Raw genomic sequence first — 13525 nt, 5'->3', positions numbered from 1 at the left:
TGCATGACTTTCTGAGTCACTTTTTTCACCCCTCACGATCACTACACCAAACCAGACCTGATAAAGTTCTAACAGTGACAGTTGCTGTTGTTTGCATTACTTCACAGCCAGCACACAAGGGGGCAGCATTGCTGCAGCGGTTCATTCAGGCAGAGGAAAGGAGGAGGAAGCTGTTCTGTGCCCAGAGCCAGGCTGTTCTGTGATGGCTTAATCACATCTGATTGGCTTATGTCATATTTAACCATATAGCTGTACGCTATTTGGTATCATAAATTGGGACATGACAGCAAGTCAGTGCAGCAATTTATTCCAACCTATTTAAATATTCATGGAAATACAGTAAATCAGACAAAAACAGTTTGTTCATATTTGGTATGACCGTCTTTCTTCTTCGACACAGTTTAATCTCTTAAAGATCTCCATATAGAAGAGAAACCAAAAGTTTCTCATTTGGGTTCATCGCTCCTCGGTCCTGTTTCTGCTGGTTTCCAGTACAGTTATGGTCTAAATTAGACCATAACTGTACTGCCTACAGCCTTTCCTCTTTCTCTTCCTTAAATGTTTCTTGACCACCACCCTTCCACTGAGACAATTTCTGCTGAGGCTTCAACGAACAGTAGATCAATCAGCTGCATCTCTCAGGTCTTAACTGGATTTATTCCCATTTCTTCAGGATCTAGCTTTCAGACACTATCCATCTGTTCTAGTCTTTTAGTCTAGTCCAGTTTCCTAATATCTATCTAGCTATGTATCTATATATATGTAGACGAATACATAGATAAACATTACATCATCCTCATTGTGAGGTTATGCTCTTAAAGATAAAGTTCCTGCTCTTATTGGTGAGATTAGAGTGAAAACAAAAGTGTGTAATACAAAACTTTCATTTTCATTATTGAGTTTATTTCTGAGAGAAGGTGTCAAAGGTTTCTCACTGCAGCTTAGGATGCGCATGCGCAGGTTAGAGCATGAAACTTGTAAAAACCTGAGCCTTTGTAGCAATGATGCTTGGGTCTATATGGCTGTGACTGTGTAGGATGTTTAAGAGATAACTGTAGGATCTGACAGTGGAGATAAAGTGATGAGGGGAACTGAATACTCCCACTAGCAGCAGGGCAGTCTGGGAAAGGCAAACAAGAACAGCATGCTGTTCAGATGTGTCCTCTCGTTCTCTTTTTGCTCATTCCAGCCCGTGGGAGGAGAAGGCGGAGGAGGAAGACAAATAGGAGGAGTGGGAGCCAAGGAGGGAAACAGGCATCACAAAACTTTATCTGCCTATCTTACAGCTGGAGAAAATTAGAGATCAGGGCGGGCAAAGCTTTGCAAACACTGAATCAAAATTGCACAACACCTCCATCACATCCATCTCTGAGCGTTGGTTGAGTTTGAAAAATTGCACTCATCTTTTACATCTAAAAACACTTCTAAGACATTCCTGCAACTTAATGATAACTTGTATCAGCGCCAGTATTGCAAAGCATCCATCACATCAACAAAGAGAGACTAGAGGCTATTTATAACAGCTCTCATACAGTCCAAATTCCTCCCCAAGGCTCAGACAACATGTGTCAAGAGAAACTTGACAAATACAGCCAGGTGCTCTCCCTGAGTGTGTGTGAACAAGAGTGTGTGTGGGAGTTAGAGAGAGAGGAAATGAATGTGGGGATTTTTTTTGTCGTTGCTCAAACCCAATATATTACTTTCTGTGTCTGGCCATCAGAGCCAAGCCCAGCAGGAGGTGTGATATGAGAACTCTCAGCCTGATGTCCAGATCCTGCCAAATCCTGGACGGATCTGCCACCTAAATGTAGCACCTAAAATCTGACAAATGTTTCCAAACGTTTGCTGAAAAGTTCAAGGTTACAACAAAGAGTATAAAGGGTTCATTGATTTAAGTTTAATCTGTTTTGTTTTTTTGTCCAGACAATGAAAGGTTTTCAAGATATCCATCCATTTCAAACATGAAACATCTCAGCAACATTTTGACTGACTGAAGCTGATTTTGTGGCAGACATTTATATACCCCTCAGCTATCTCTCTGTGCAATCATCTCAAAGGTTTTGCAAAATATATTTCCACCAGCTCTTATTTTATTGTACCTTATAGCTTTCTGAGGAGCCTTCCTCCAGAGTTAATAACCACTTATTAGAACACTGGAGCGTGTTTTCAGACATTTCTCATCTGGTTGCACTCACTAAGCACAAAAAAGTGACAAAATAAACTGCATTCAAACCCTGGCTTCCATCTCACCGCTGTACAGATGGCTAATAATTATGGAATGAGGTGGGTGTGAACTGTTGGTTGCACAGAGTCACAGAAATGTTTGAAGGCTGCTCTGCGACGCCCCAAGTTGGTGCGGGAGGGGAACGCCTGACCACCTCACAAGCAGCTGTGCATATTGTTGCATTCAGGCGTAATTAGCAAAGGTTTGCATACTAATGTGCTAAATTAAGATGCTGGACATGGTGATAGGATGCTGATTAGTGCAGCCTCACAGAACCACATCCGTGGCCTTTTATTCCAATCCCCGTTTATTGTTGTAAATGATTAATGGCATTGTTTCACCACAGTTGCAAATGGTTTATTTTCTCAAGTCGTTCCTAAACAGAGGGAGGGGAGGGTGCAAAGAGTGTGAAACGGACTAAAATACAGTTGAATTTCATTCTTATAAGGAGGCCCTTGTTACTGAAACTACCTGAAGCCATATTAACAGAGAGGAATGCTTGCTAAACTCGTTCATTTGGCTTAAACACATGGAAAAAAACAAGATTTTTTATTATTTTCCCAAACATCCAAGCCCAGGCTCGGAGGCCTTCCCGTCTCATTAACTACCTCAGAGCAGAGGCTTTCTCGTGGGCTTGGAGAGGCCGACTTATCCCCTCTCTGTGTGGTTTTTGGGGAGCTGGCTCCCATACAAGCGTTCATGGCAGCGGTTCATCGTTTCTGCACATACATACACACACTGGATCCTTATTAGCAATTACAACGCCAGAGGGTCTATTTATACACATCTGCTGAGACAGAGCACTGCAGCGGTAACAGATACATCCAGCAGCACTAATCAACTCCAGCCCAATCCCTGTAAACAAGATGAGAGGGCGGATAGAGGGAAGAGAGGAATAATGTACCAGGGGAAGGAGGAGGGTGAAGGCAGGAAGACAAAAATAGGAGAGGCGGCAGGATGGAAAAAAGAAATTAAGAGGGGAAGGGTAGAAAGAAAGGGATCAAGGGGTGAAAGAGGTGTAGATGAAGACTGGGAGAGTATCTGAGAAAGCCATCAATAATCAGTAACAGAAGTAAGGACCAGATTCTTCTCACAATAGCTGTTCCAGCTATTCTCCTGCTACACAGTCTTTCAAAGGAAAACTGAACTTCTAAATTAACATATACAGCCAACAGGCTGCTTTGGGATCCTCACCGGGGATAGAGATGACCCCGATTTACCCGATTTGTGCAAGACTCATTTTACAAACTCCCCACACCGGATTTTATTTTGCCAAAGCCAGTTCAAAAATGATAATGGGAGTGTGGAGGATTGTGATACTGTCCAACTGGAGTGTTTGCAGGTGACCACATAAAAAAATTAGTAAAATTAGGTGGCATTAATAAGGCTAATAACAAACAATAGTTTGCTGTTTATTTCACTCAAGGTCAAATTTTTCTTGACCTTCCTTGAAATGCTGGTAAAAAGAAAAAAGGCAAGAAGTCTTTTGGCTTTTTAAGTAGTGCAGCCTCTCCCCACCGTGCTGCTGCTGCTACTGCTGCTGCTACTATGTACTACTAAAGCCATTAAAAATGCAAGAATGTCTGCTCCACATTTAGTCAACCTTTTAATACTTTTAGAGGATTTGGGAAGCTTGAAAATTGATCTTTGAAAACAGCGGCTCAATATTTTGGGAAATACGCTAATTTGTTAAATTACAATCAGGAGCTGTTTAGCATAGCTTAGCATGAAGACTGTAAACCTGGGGAAACTGCTAGCCTAGCTATGTCCAAAGCAATACTGCGACTGCAACACACCTCAAAGAAGTTAAATTAAATCATTTTAAATAACAGCAGATTTTTTTTCTAGATGAGGTAGAGGAAGAAAATGATGGGAACACCTTTCAAAAAAAAAATCCATATATTTTTTAGACTTATCAAATTTAGCATCTTAGCTGCTAGCATAGACAGGTTGTGAGTCTATCACGGGGCTTAAACAGAGAGACTTAAGTGAAAAACAATGAAGATTAACAATACATTAAAAGTGTTGAAATAGCCTTTTCGTTGTGGAAATGAAGCTAGCTTCCTCACTTATACACCAAATGGAGTTTGAAGCAGGGGACTTCCTGTTGTGGTGCATGTTTGAAGTTGAAGGCCTCAGTTTTTATGCTGCGCTATACAAACTGACTGCTGGCTGTAGCTGGACAAATATGAAAGTGGTATTTTCCATCTGTTTACACAGAGATTAGTTGTAAGCAGTTCAATCAAAGGTTATTTCCAAATCTCATATTGCTGTGGTTAAATAATCAGAGGCCTAAAGGGCTCGATAATTATCTTAGCTCCTTTGAGCTCCTTTTGCAGGATGGTTTTTTCTCCTATGATTTAAACAATAGTCATTTTTAGCCATCTTTGCAGTATCATATTTAAACTTGGAAGCAATTAGGAAAATTGCTTTGTTGAAAATTGCTAACCTTGACTGAATTACTGCCATTAGAGCAAGAGAAATCCCTCTTTCTAACGGAGGGGAAAAAGTGAACAACTCTTTTAAACTCCTAACAGTTATTACTAATTACCTGCGAGGGTCAGTTTTTAAGTGAGTGAAAAGTATACAGTTGATTTCCTGTTCTAATTTTTTGTCTTTTAAAAAATCCCACTAACAGGTTTAGCAGCTGATGGCAGGCTGGACATTCTACCACGTGTTCACAGGCCGGTGCGGGTGTAAGGAACATTTTCACAAACACACCTTCTAATTTCTTAGCAGACCAGTCCTGTAGGAAAAACTGATGTAATGTTGGAGGAATATTAGCGTGCTGCCAGAGGCATAGGCCTAATGTATAAACTGGTGCGCTCCAGATTAGGACTTCCATAGCTTCACACATCTGATACAGATTCACTGTTAAACTGAAGGATGTAAAATATCCCTCCTGTCCCTCGGTGCTCTCACGCATTGTCCTTTTTAAACCCCCTTCTAGAAATCGGAGGCTGGATTTAGTCAACCAATGTACAAAATTCCAAAAAAGCTCTATCATGCAAAGAAGAAGCCATATGTAAATAAGACCCAGAAACACTGCCATCTTCTCTTGGCCAAATCTTATTTAAAAAGGACTGAGGCAAAGTGGAAACTGTCCTGTGCAGCAGGATGGCTTCATAGTAGAATCTGAAAGCTTAACCGCACTGCCTGCAGTCCAGACCTGTCAGTCACAGCATCACAAACTGAAAAATACAACAAAGAACACCCAGGACTGTTGAGCAGCTAGAATCTTATATCAAAACAAAAATAGGACAATATTTCTCTCCCCAAAGTCCAGCAGCTGGTCTCTTCAGTTCCCAGATGTTTGCAGACTGTTGGGAAGAGGGGGATGCTACGCTGTGGTAAACATGGCCCTGTTCCATCAGTTTCATAATGACCTTATATGTTTCTTAAAATTCAACATTTTTTCAGTTTAAACATTTGATATGCTGGGTTTGTGAGATCTGCAAGACACTGCTTTTCCGTTTTTATTTACATTTCACTCAGACAACCGAGCCAAACTCCAGAATAACATAGTTCAACAACACATTACGAAGAAAGACATGAAGTTTATTACAGATATGACAAGAATCATGATTTTTAAGGTTTCCAGATATTTCTAGCACAAACATCTCTGGTCATGTCTTGTTTTAATGTTGTTGCCTCTGCACTTTGATTTCAACCACAATTAAAGTGTTGCTACACTTTTTGCTGTCAGTCATCTGTTCCTGCTTTTTCAGGTGGATGATAGGATGCTACAGATCCTTGACCTCACCTGCTGATTTTGTGCTCCACCAATCATAAAAAAATGACCTTCAAACCGCCTCCAGCTTTTTAAACAGGGACAAGGTCAGCGTGCAGCGTTTTGCACTGCCACCAGGGGTCGCCAAAGTCAATAAAATTTCAAGAAGATTTTAATAAACATTTAGAAGTTAGAACCTGCTGTGGAGCTTGTAATTAATTTTATGTGCTGTTCATGTTTAGTGATAATTTAAATTAAACTATAAGAATGGCACTTATGTGTTTTATTTTTATTTACATGTTTTATTTATCCTTCCTGGATCTTTTCCAAGAATTAGTCCATCTTTCTAGCGGCATTCCCAGGTCTGTGTGTGCATGAGTTATTACAGCTGTGAGACAATTATTTTCCAGTCTTTAAAAGGTTCATGGGTCTAATTTTCTTTTTCATGCTGACACAGCGGGTCTGTGTTGGCAAATTACCCTGGTTTCCACCGTGACGGGAAAAAAAAACCCTGGAAGCCCTTCACCTTAAGTGCTGTGTAAGTCATCATTAGTGAATGTGTACTGCCTGCACTATGCTTTCTTTATGATCAGCAAAATTATTCGCACTTTAATAAATTAGGCCTCAACCACATGAATCATGTATGTGCCGCTGGGAGCCAGGAATAAGTGTGCTCATCACTGACTGCGTTTGATGCATGTACTTTTGTTTTTGACAATGCTTATGGTCACATTTCAGGCACTAAAGGCTGTTTACCATGAAGCTATGAACTTAACTAAAGCTGCAGATTTCACACAAACATCTGAGGGCATCACAACCACAAAGATGTGGTATTTCCTGTGCAGAAAGCTGAGAGGGAAATGTTTGAAGCCACAGTGGTAGCTATTATTATCATCACAGGAGGCATTTAGATGCACAGCACCCCACTATACCAATTCAAAGAAAAGTAACCCTACTTATTCGTAACTTCCAAATAAAGTTATTCAAAAGCAGGGAACCTGCTTCGACTTTCTTTCCCCCCCATTCAGATCATTTAGTTTTCCAATGCAGAAATTAAGCACTTTTTCACTGCTTTATATTTGTAAACATCCATAAGTGTTAAATAGATTTGCTTGATTAATATAAAAAGTTTCTGCCTAAGCTTTTGATCAATTCTTTTCTACTGTACCTTCATTATCATTATTGGACTTTACTGATGCATATCTGGCTTGTAAGTGCTTCATATTTTTATTGATTTGTTTAAATATTGTTTCTAATAATGTCTGATTTCCTTTTTTCTAGATGTTATTTTACTTGACTGATTGATATCTTTGATGGATTTAAAGCTGTTCCATTTTCTTTTAGAAATACTGGCCAATCTGTTTGTGTAAGACCTTGATCTGGATGTTGACTGTGTAATAGCGGATGTTTACTGCTGTATGCACAACGGATGCACTGGGGGGAAATTCTTAACCGGTACTGATACGGGCATCTAGTTCAGAACAAATTTACATCTGTTAATTCGAGTTTGGTGGAAAATGTAATCAAAAACAGAATGCTACTTGCGATTTGCATATCTCATAAACTCATATGTTATTCACAATAGAACATAGAAAACATATCAGATGTTTAATCAGCGAAAATTAACCATATTTTAAGAAAAATGTTGGCTTCTTTTGAAGTTGATGACAGCTACGTGTCTCAAAGAAGTTGGGTGCCATCAATAAAAGGCTGGAAAATCATGTTCTTGAACATAAAATTGTGAAGACTTTGAGTGTCTCATCCTCTACGGTGCATAATATCATCAACAAATTGAGAGAGTCTGGAGAAATCTCTGTGCGCAAGGTACAGGGCTGCAAATCAGTAGTGGGGAAAAATGGATGTCTGCACGCTTCCAGTCCTCAGGCGGCACTGCATTCCATAACAGTGTGATGGAAATCACCGCATGGGCTCAGGAACACTTCCAGAAATCACTGTCTGTGAAAACAATTCACTCTGCTGTCCACTAATGCAGGTTAAAGCTCCATCATGAAGAGAGAAAGACAAATATAAACATGATCCAAAAACAGACCCATTTTTTTGTGGTCTGATGAATTGACATTTGAAATTCTTTGTAGATCATTGTCCACCTGTTTAACAGCCTTCTTCATCTCTGATGTAATGCATGTTATGAGGGTGCATTGGTGCCTAGCAAATTGTGCACATCTGGAAAGGCATCATCAGTGCTAAAAGGTATACACAGGTTTTAGAGCAACATATGTTCGAATCCAGATAAATCTTTTTCAGGGAAGGTTTTGCATATTTCAGCACAACAATGATAAACTGCATTTATCATCTATTACAACAGCATGGCTTCATAGTAGAGGGATACAGGTGCTAAACCGACCTCCCTGTAGTCTTTAAATGTTGCAAAGATTTGTTGTAAATAAAAGACCGGCCTACTGTAGCTTCTGGGTTTGAAAAGCTAATTCCATAAAACATATTTTCTTTTAATGCCCTGAAGGGGGCAACTCTGAAAACTAAAAATTTTATTGTGGCACTTCTGGGAATTTATCAGCTGGTCTTCTTCATAGAAATACAGATGTTTATATCATACTAGATTGCAATCAATCCCTGATAATGTCTCACCGGCATTATCATGCAGTTTAACCGGAAAATAACAAGTGCTTAGACAGAACCTTCAGCATGTATGAACAGGCTTTTTTTTACACCGTATGTCGCAGCCAGTTTGGAGGAGAAGCAGAAATAAATGACTTGATTGCCAAACATCCTCTGCATGCCTTCATCAGCTGCCTGAGTGTCTGAGGCCTTGCTCGAGATTTTCCCCTGACAGCGAGCCTCTTTGTTTAAGACAAAAAGGGTGACAGCCAGACTGACGGACACACTGCTCATCTGTTGTGGCTTATTTGTGTCTGTTGCCACGGCAACCGTCCTGCTGTGATGGCAGAGGGAGAGAGACGATGGTGGCTGCTCTGCTTTTCAAGGGCAAAACCCTGGAAACCAAGCGGAAATTTGCGGCGAGCTGCAAAGACTCAAACCGCCCATCTAACCAGCGGCCTGGTCAAGGTTCAGGTGTCGATTCCTTTCAAAAGCCAGCTACTAAAATGGAAACATTAATGCTGCTGGGATGAAGTCATAACTCACATTATCTTCCATTATCATAAAACGGAACAAAAACAGGAGGCTGATGGGTTATTCTTCTTGGCTTGACCTGGTAATCAGTGCATCTGCACTGGGCATTTATTTTTAGCTGTGGGTAAGGCTTTACTTCATAGGTTGGGACAATGTTGATAATAAATCTCTCTTTAATGTGTCATCCTGTGGATTAGCAAGTTTTGTGGGTCCAGAAATAGACCTTTCATGGCATCGAGTTCCCACACGTGTTGTGTTTTCTGTCACACATTTTTAAAATGATATCATTTAGAGTGAGAAGTGCGAAGAAAAATACACAAGCTCATCACAATTGAGCTCCGCCTGCTGATGAAGATCATCTAATCCAAACAAAAGTTTATCATCGCGCAATAACTACTGCTGTGTATTGTATCTGGCTGTTACTGGCTTTTATTCCAATATGTTCTCCTTATTTTCCAACAGCTAGTTAGATCTCCATGCATAGGATCAATTAAAGTTTGCAGAGAGTCAATGAGCAAAAAACTAGCAAAAGAAGCGACACAAATTTTAAAAAGTGTTTAATCAGACTGACCGCCCTAATGAAAAGATGAGACCAGAGGACAGTCACTTCATAACATATAATGGGAATGCAAAAATCAGACGACAGAGTTCAAATTCATAAAATAAAAGAACACGCACACAAAATGTGTCTGAACGAGAGCACGGTTTGTTTGCTGGTTTTGATTGTGACTTCTGAGCATGCTGGCTTCTTCCATGTAGTTTCCAGGCAACATTTTCACTGCAGGGCCCCTGAACCTGACAGAGACGCCAAGAAAAACACACGTCAGAAGGAGCAAAGTACAAGAAGGGATTTGCTTACTATCTTTGTGTATGAAAATGGCATGGAAACTATAGGAGACGAGCAAATGTAAGCAAATGAATGAAAGGACGATGGACGTGAATACCTATTTATTTATATGTGTGGCTCTCAGCTCCACCGCGTCCAAATCCTGGAAGGAAGAAAGACAGTGATTTTTAGAAAAAAGTGATTAAACATTGGTTAAATTGTTAAACATTGCAGGAATCTAAGACAGAGCAAATCCTTTCATTTGGTTTGAGAGTTTAAAGAGACGTTTAAATGTTTTACTGCATGTGCGATCAGCTGATAAGTGTGCTCTGATAGGACCATTTCTAGTCTACACAACACAGATGCAAAACATCATCCCCAATCAGGGCGCAGCTCCTGAGTCTCAGTACCAAAGGTGATTGCGTCTGTCTTTTATAGTTTTTTGATTGTGCTGTTCGAGAGGGGTCAGAGCGAGTTCAGTTATTGTGTAATCTGGATTATTCGAGCTGAATGCGCTTACCTTTAGGTCCGAACAGAGCAGCGTAGCAGGGTTTGTTACAGTAAGGCTTGCCTTCATGCTGTAAGAGGCAAACATGTGTCAAACCATCTGGAAACAGTAAAGCTGTTACTGTGCATGTCTGCATTGTGAGTGTATTTAGAAGGTGGTTTTAGTAAAGTAAAACACTTCAACGTTATGCAGATGTGATAAAACCGTGCACACAGGAGGTGAAACTACAGGATATTTTCATGTGATTTGACTATCTCACCTCTGCGTGTGAGCCTGGTGAAAGAGTCTTGCTGCACTTCTCACATCTTAGGCAGGGCCTGTGCCAGTCCTTTCCCAGTGATGTCACCTTCTCGGCTGCAAAGCACAAAAAAAATCAAATGTAATCACAGCGGACTCTAACTTATCCCCACAAACACACATAGTATCATCTGGAGAGGACACGGAAGCTTTCCACGATAACTTACTGGGCCAGTCACAATCTGAGGCGCATATGGGGTATATTAATAATAGGTATACATATTAATTCAGTGTCTGTTTAAAAGTTGGGTGTGGTACTCGAAGCCCGAAGTGTCCCTGAGAAGCGTCCCTCATAAACCCTGATATAGCCAGTTTTTAAATCAGATTGTCAGGGCTGTTCTGCACAAAGATCCATCATAAGGACTGTAAACGTGGGAGGGAACCGTACTCAGCAGAGACCTATGTTTCATGTATGGAGAAGACAAGTCACATGCTAACATGTGGTCGAATTGCAGCCAAGAAACTGCTCAGGTTCAGCAAGGCAGACCTCCGAGCCATAGAGGGGTAACTGAAGACAAGATTAGCCTCTGCAGATTTTCTAAAAATTAAAAAGTGAGAAAGGACAGCGGATGCACGAAAGAATGAAACTGTCAAAATGTCAGGAAATGACCTATTTAGTTCCCAAGAATAGCCCGATGTGGCACGGGGTTATGCAACAGATGGTGGATGCAGGGTGGGGTCAGCCTCTCTCTCAGGCCAACTCATTGAAAATTTTTCAGCTGAATGCGGTGGACAAAAAAGTCCGACCCTGAAACAATGACCGTGCTTAACTTCAAATAACAAACCAATGAGCTGAGCAAACAGTGGCTTGACAGTGATGTAGGAGAATATAATGATGCACATTCACGCTCCCTTGATCGCGTATAAATCTGATAGTCTCATTGTTTTGTGCGACAGCTGCAGTATTTATTTTACCTCATAATATGACGTGAAATTAGGCGAGCCAGACAGAAGAATAACGAAGTTCGCTCTCAGCTTTGAATCTGCAGCTCGTTGGAGCAGGTCCAGCATACACAAACATGCAAATCTGAATGGAGAAACGTACCATGGGAGGGGAGACTCACCCACTTTTACTTTCAAATAATTTCCCAAATTAACTATGAGAGCTTGCTGACGTTAAGATAGAAGAGCAGCAAAAGAGATGGAAAAAGATGCGAGGGGAGTGAAGTGCAATAAAGACAATCGCACACTGATGTGGAAAGGAGTGAGACGGTTGTGCAGACAATTCAAGACAACGAGAAGATTGTGAGCACACACAAAGAAGGCAAAGCTTTGTTCTAGCTTTCTTCTCCTTCGGCTGGATATAAACTTTTTCTTTTCCTACACTGGGGAAAAAAAGAGGAAAAAAAACAAGCCATGTCTGACTAGCTTGTTCTGACCAAAACAAATTGGTTTGCTTGTATTGGCCAAGAGGGAAGAGTTTATCCATGAGCAGGGAGAATGGAAAGTCACACGGACCATCCATCTGACTGACAGTCCAAAGACTCGTCTTTGTATTTTGCATTGGCCTCAGCTTCTATACATCTTCCCCAAGAGAAGATTTATCTGTTGCGCTACTGAGCAGGAGACAATGTGGTAAATGGATTAAGACACAAATAAACCTGAGCGAGCCCCCCTTTTTCCTCCCTGGATGCTGTAACTGGTCCCTGCTTTGAGAGCATTCTCACAAGATAGACGGAGGTGTATTTAAGCAGAGGAGAAACCTGTTTCCTTGGTCTAGTCATTATTCACGGAACTCATCCCTCATTAAGGAGGACAAACCACTTCCACCAGGAGCAAAGACCTCAAACTCTAAAGTAGTCTGACAGCAAGAAAGCTTCCAGAGTGCAGTGACCTGTTAAAACTGCTATTTATCTGTGTAACTATCTGATTACACTTAATTTATTATTAGTGATTGTCAAAACTTAAGTGTATTCAGTATAGATAATATTATGTATCACAGGTGTAAGCAATAATCTAATAATTCATCCTACTTCGTGCATACTTTGACTTCCTGTAAATTGCGTATTTTTGAGCAATTTAACTGCTTTTTTAACGCTAAACTCTTCCAAAAATACAAAACATGCACTATTTCTTATTTTCTAAACATTAGCAGGTTATTAATATACACCAGGAAAGCATTATATACAGGTTTACTATTCCCCCCCCCCGTCTAATATGCAAGTGAAAGGCATGCGTCTCAGTCAGTCTGTCAGACTCTTGGTTTCCTGTTTCGTCCTTTGTACAAAAAAGCCACCGGTTTTTAAAAACTAGAAAATCCCGGATGCTTCTCACAGTGTTAGTACACGAGTAAAATTGTAATAGAGAACTCAGATCTTACCGAAGTAAACTTCCTTCTCGCACTTTGGGCACTTCGGCATTTTTGTTGCAGCTGTGAGTGATAGTCTGGAGGAGAGAGCAAAGTCTTGATAAAGTTTCCTGCAGCTGTCACCGGCCCACCTGTTCGCTCTGACTGACCACGCCTGCTCTAAAGTGCAGATGTTGCCGCGCTCCGTGCTGCATTTATAGCGCAGAGGAAATAGTTCGACTGTGTTTTTTTCCTGCAGTGGGAGAGGCCTCAACCACGTTGTGTTGAAGAGACGTGTACGTGCAGAGCACATGACACGAGGAACCGAAATTAAAGAATGAGCTTGCTACACATAAAGTGCATTTCTTTTTGCACTATTATAAAACACGGTTTTGCTTTGTCCCTGATTGTGAGCTGCAAATTGAGCATTTCTTCTTTTCAAGGTCACATGATGAAATCGATCAAAAGTTGCTCTGTTTTAATGTTGTATAATTAAATAAATATAATCATGTTAAATTGCTGTTATCTTCTCCTTAAACTAA

The 13525-nt window shown here is 40.6% G+C and overlaps 1 protein-coding gene and 1 long non-coding RNA gene across 2 annotated transcripts; one reads left to right on the top strand and one right to left on the bottom strand.

The window, feature by feature from the left end:
* Nucleotides 1-3697: 3697 nt before the first annotated feature.
* LOC309695499 lies at nt 3698-6075 on the top strand. The gene is made up of 3 exons (XR_014273165.1): nt 3698-4418; nt 4863-4912; nt 5953-6075. It is a non-coding gene; the product is annotated as an uncharacterized lncRNA (long non-coding RNA).
* Nucleotides 6076-9605: 3530 nt separating this feature from the next.
* Nucleotides 9606-13203, bottom strand: crip1 (cysteine-rich protein 1). The gene is made up of 5 exons (XM_082516950.1): nt 13017-13203; nt 10659-10753; nt 10412-10469; nt 10010-10054; nt 9606-9860 (listed from the first exon to the last, which is right to left on the bottom strand). Exons 1-4 carry the CDS (start codon nt 13054-13056, stop codon nt 10014-10016), a joined length of 234 nt encoding a protein of 77 aa, XP_082373076.1. The 5' UTR covers nt 13057-13203; the 3' UTR covers nt 9606-9860; nt 10010-10013.
* Between the last annotated feature and the right edge of the window lie 322 nt (nt 13204-13525).

The sequence above is a fragment of the Aulonocara stuartgranti genome (assembly GCF_965226115.1).
Source record: "Aulonocara stuartgranti genome assembly, chromosome: 19".
Taxonomy (NCBI): Eukaryota; Metazoa; Chordata; class Actinopteri; order Cichliformes; family Cichlidae; genus Aulonocara; species Aulonocara stuartgranti.
Note: the sequence above shows the minus strand (reverse complement) of the source record. Positions and strands in the feature narration are given on the sequence as shown.

What these genes read in the sequence shown, in the direction of transcription:
- crip1 (XM_082516950.1), bottom strand. Translation starts at nt 13,056, where the DNA reads ATGCCGAAGTGCCCAAAGTGCGAGAAGGAAGTTTACTTCG. An exon ending in CGAGAAGGAAGTTTACTTCG is followed by an intron (nt 10,754 to 13,016) that starts GTAAGATCTGAG and finishes TGTGCTTTGCAG; the next exon opens with CCGAGAAGGTGACATCACTG. An exon ending in TGCTCTGTTCGGACCTAAAG is followed by an intron (nt 10,055 to 10,411) that starts GTAAGCGCATTC and finishes TCTTCCTTCCAG; the next exon opens with GATTTGGACGCGGTGGAGCT.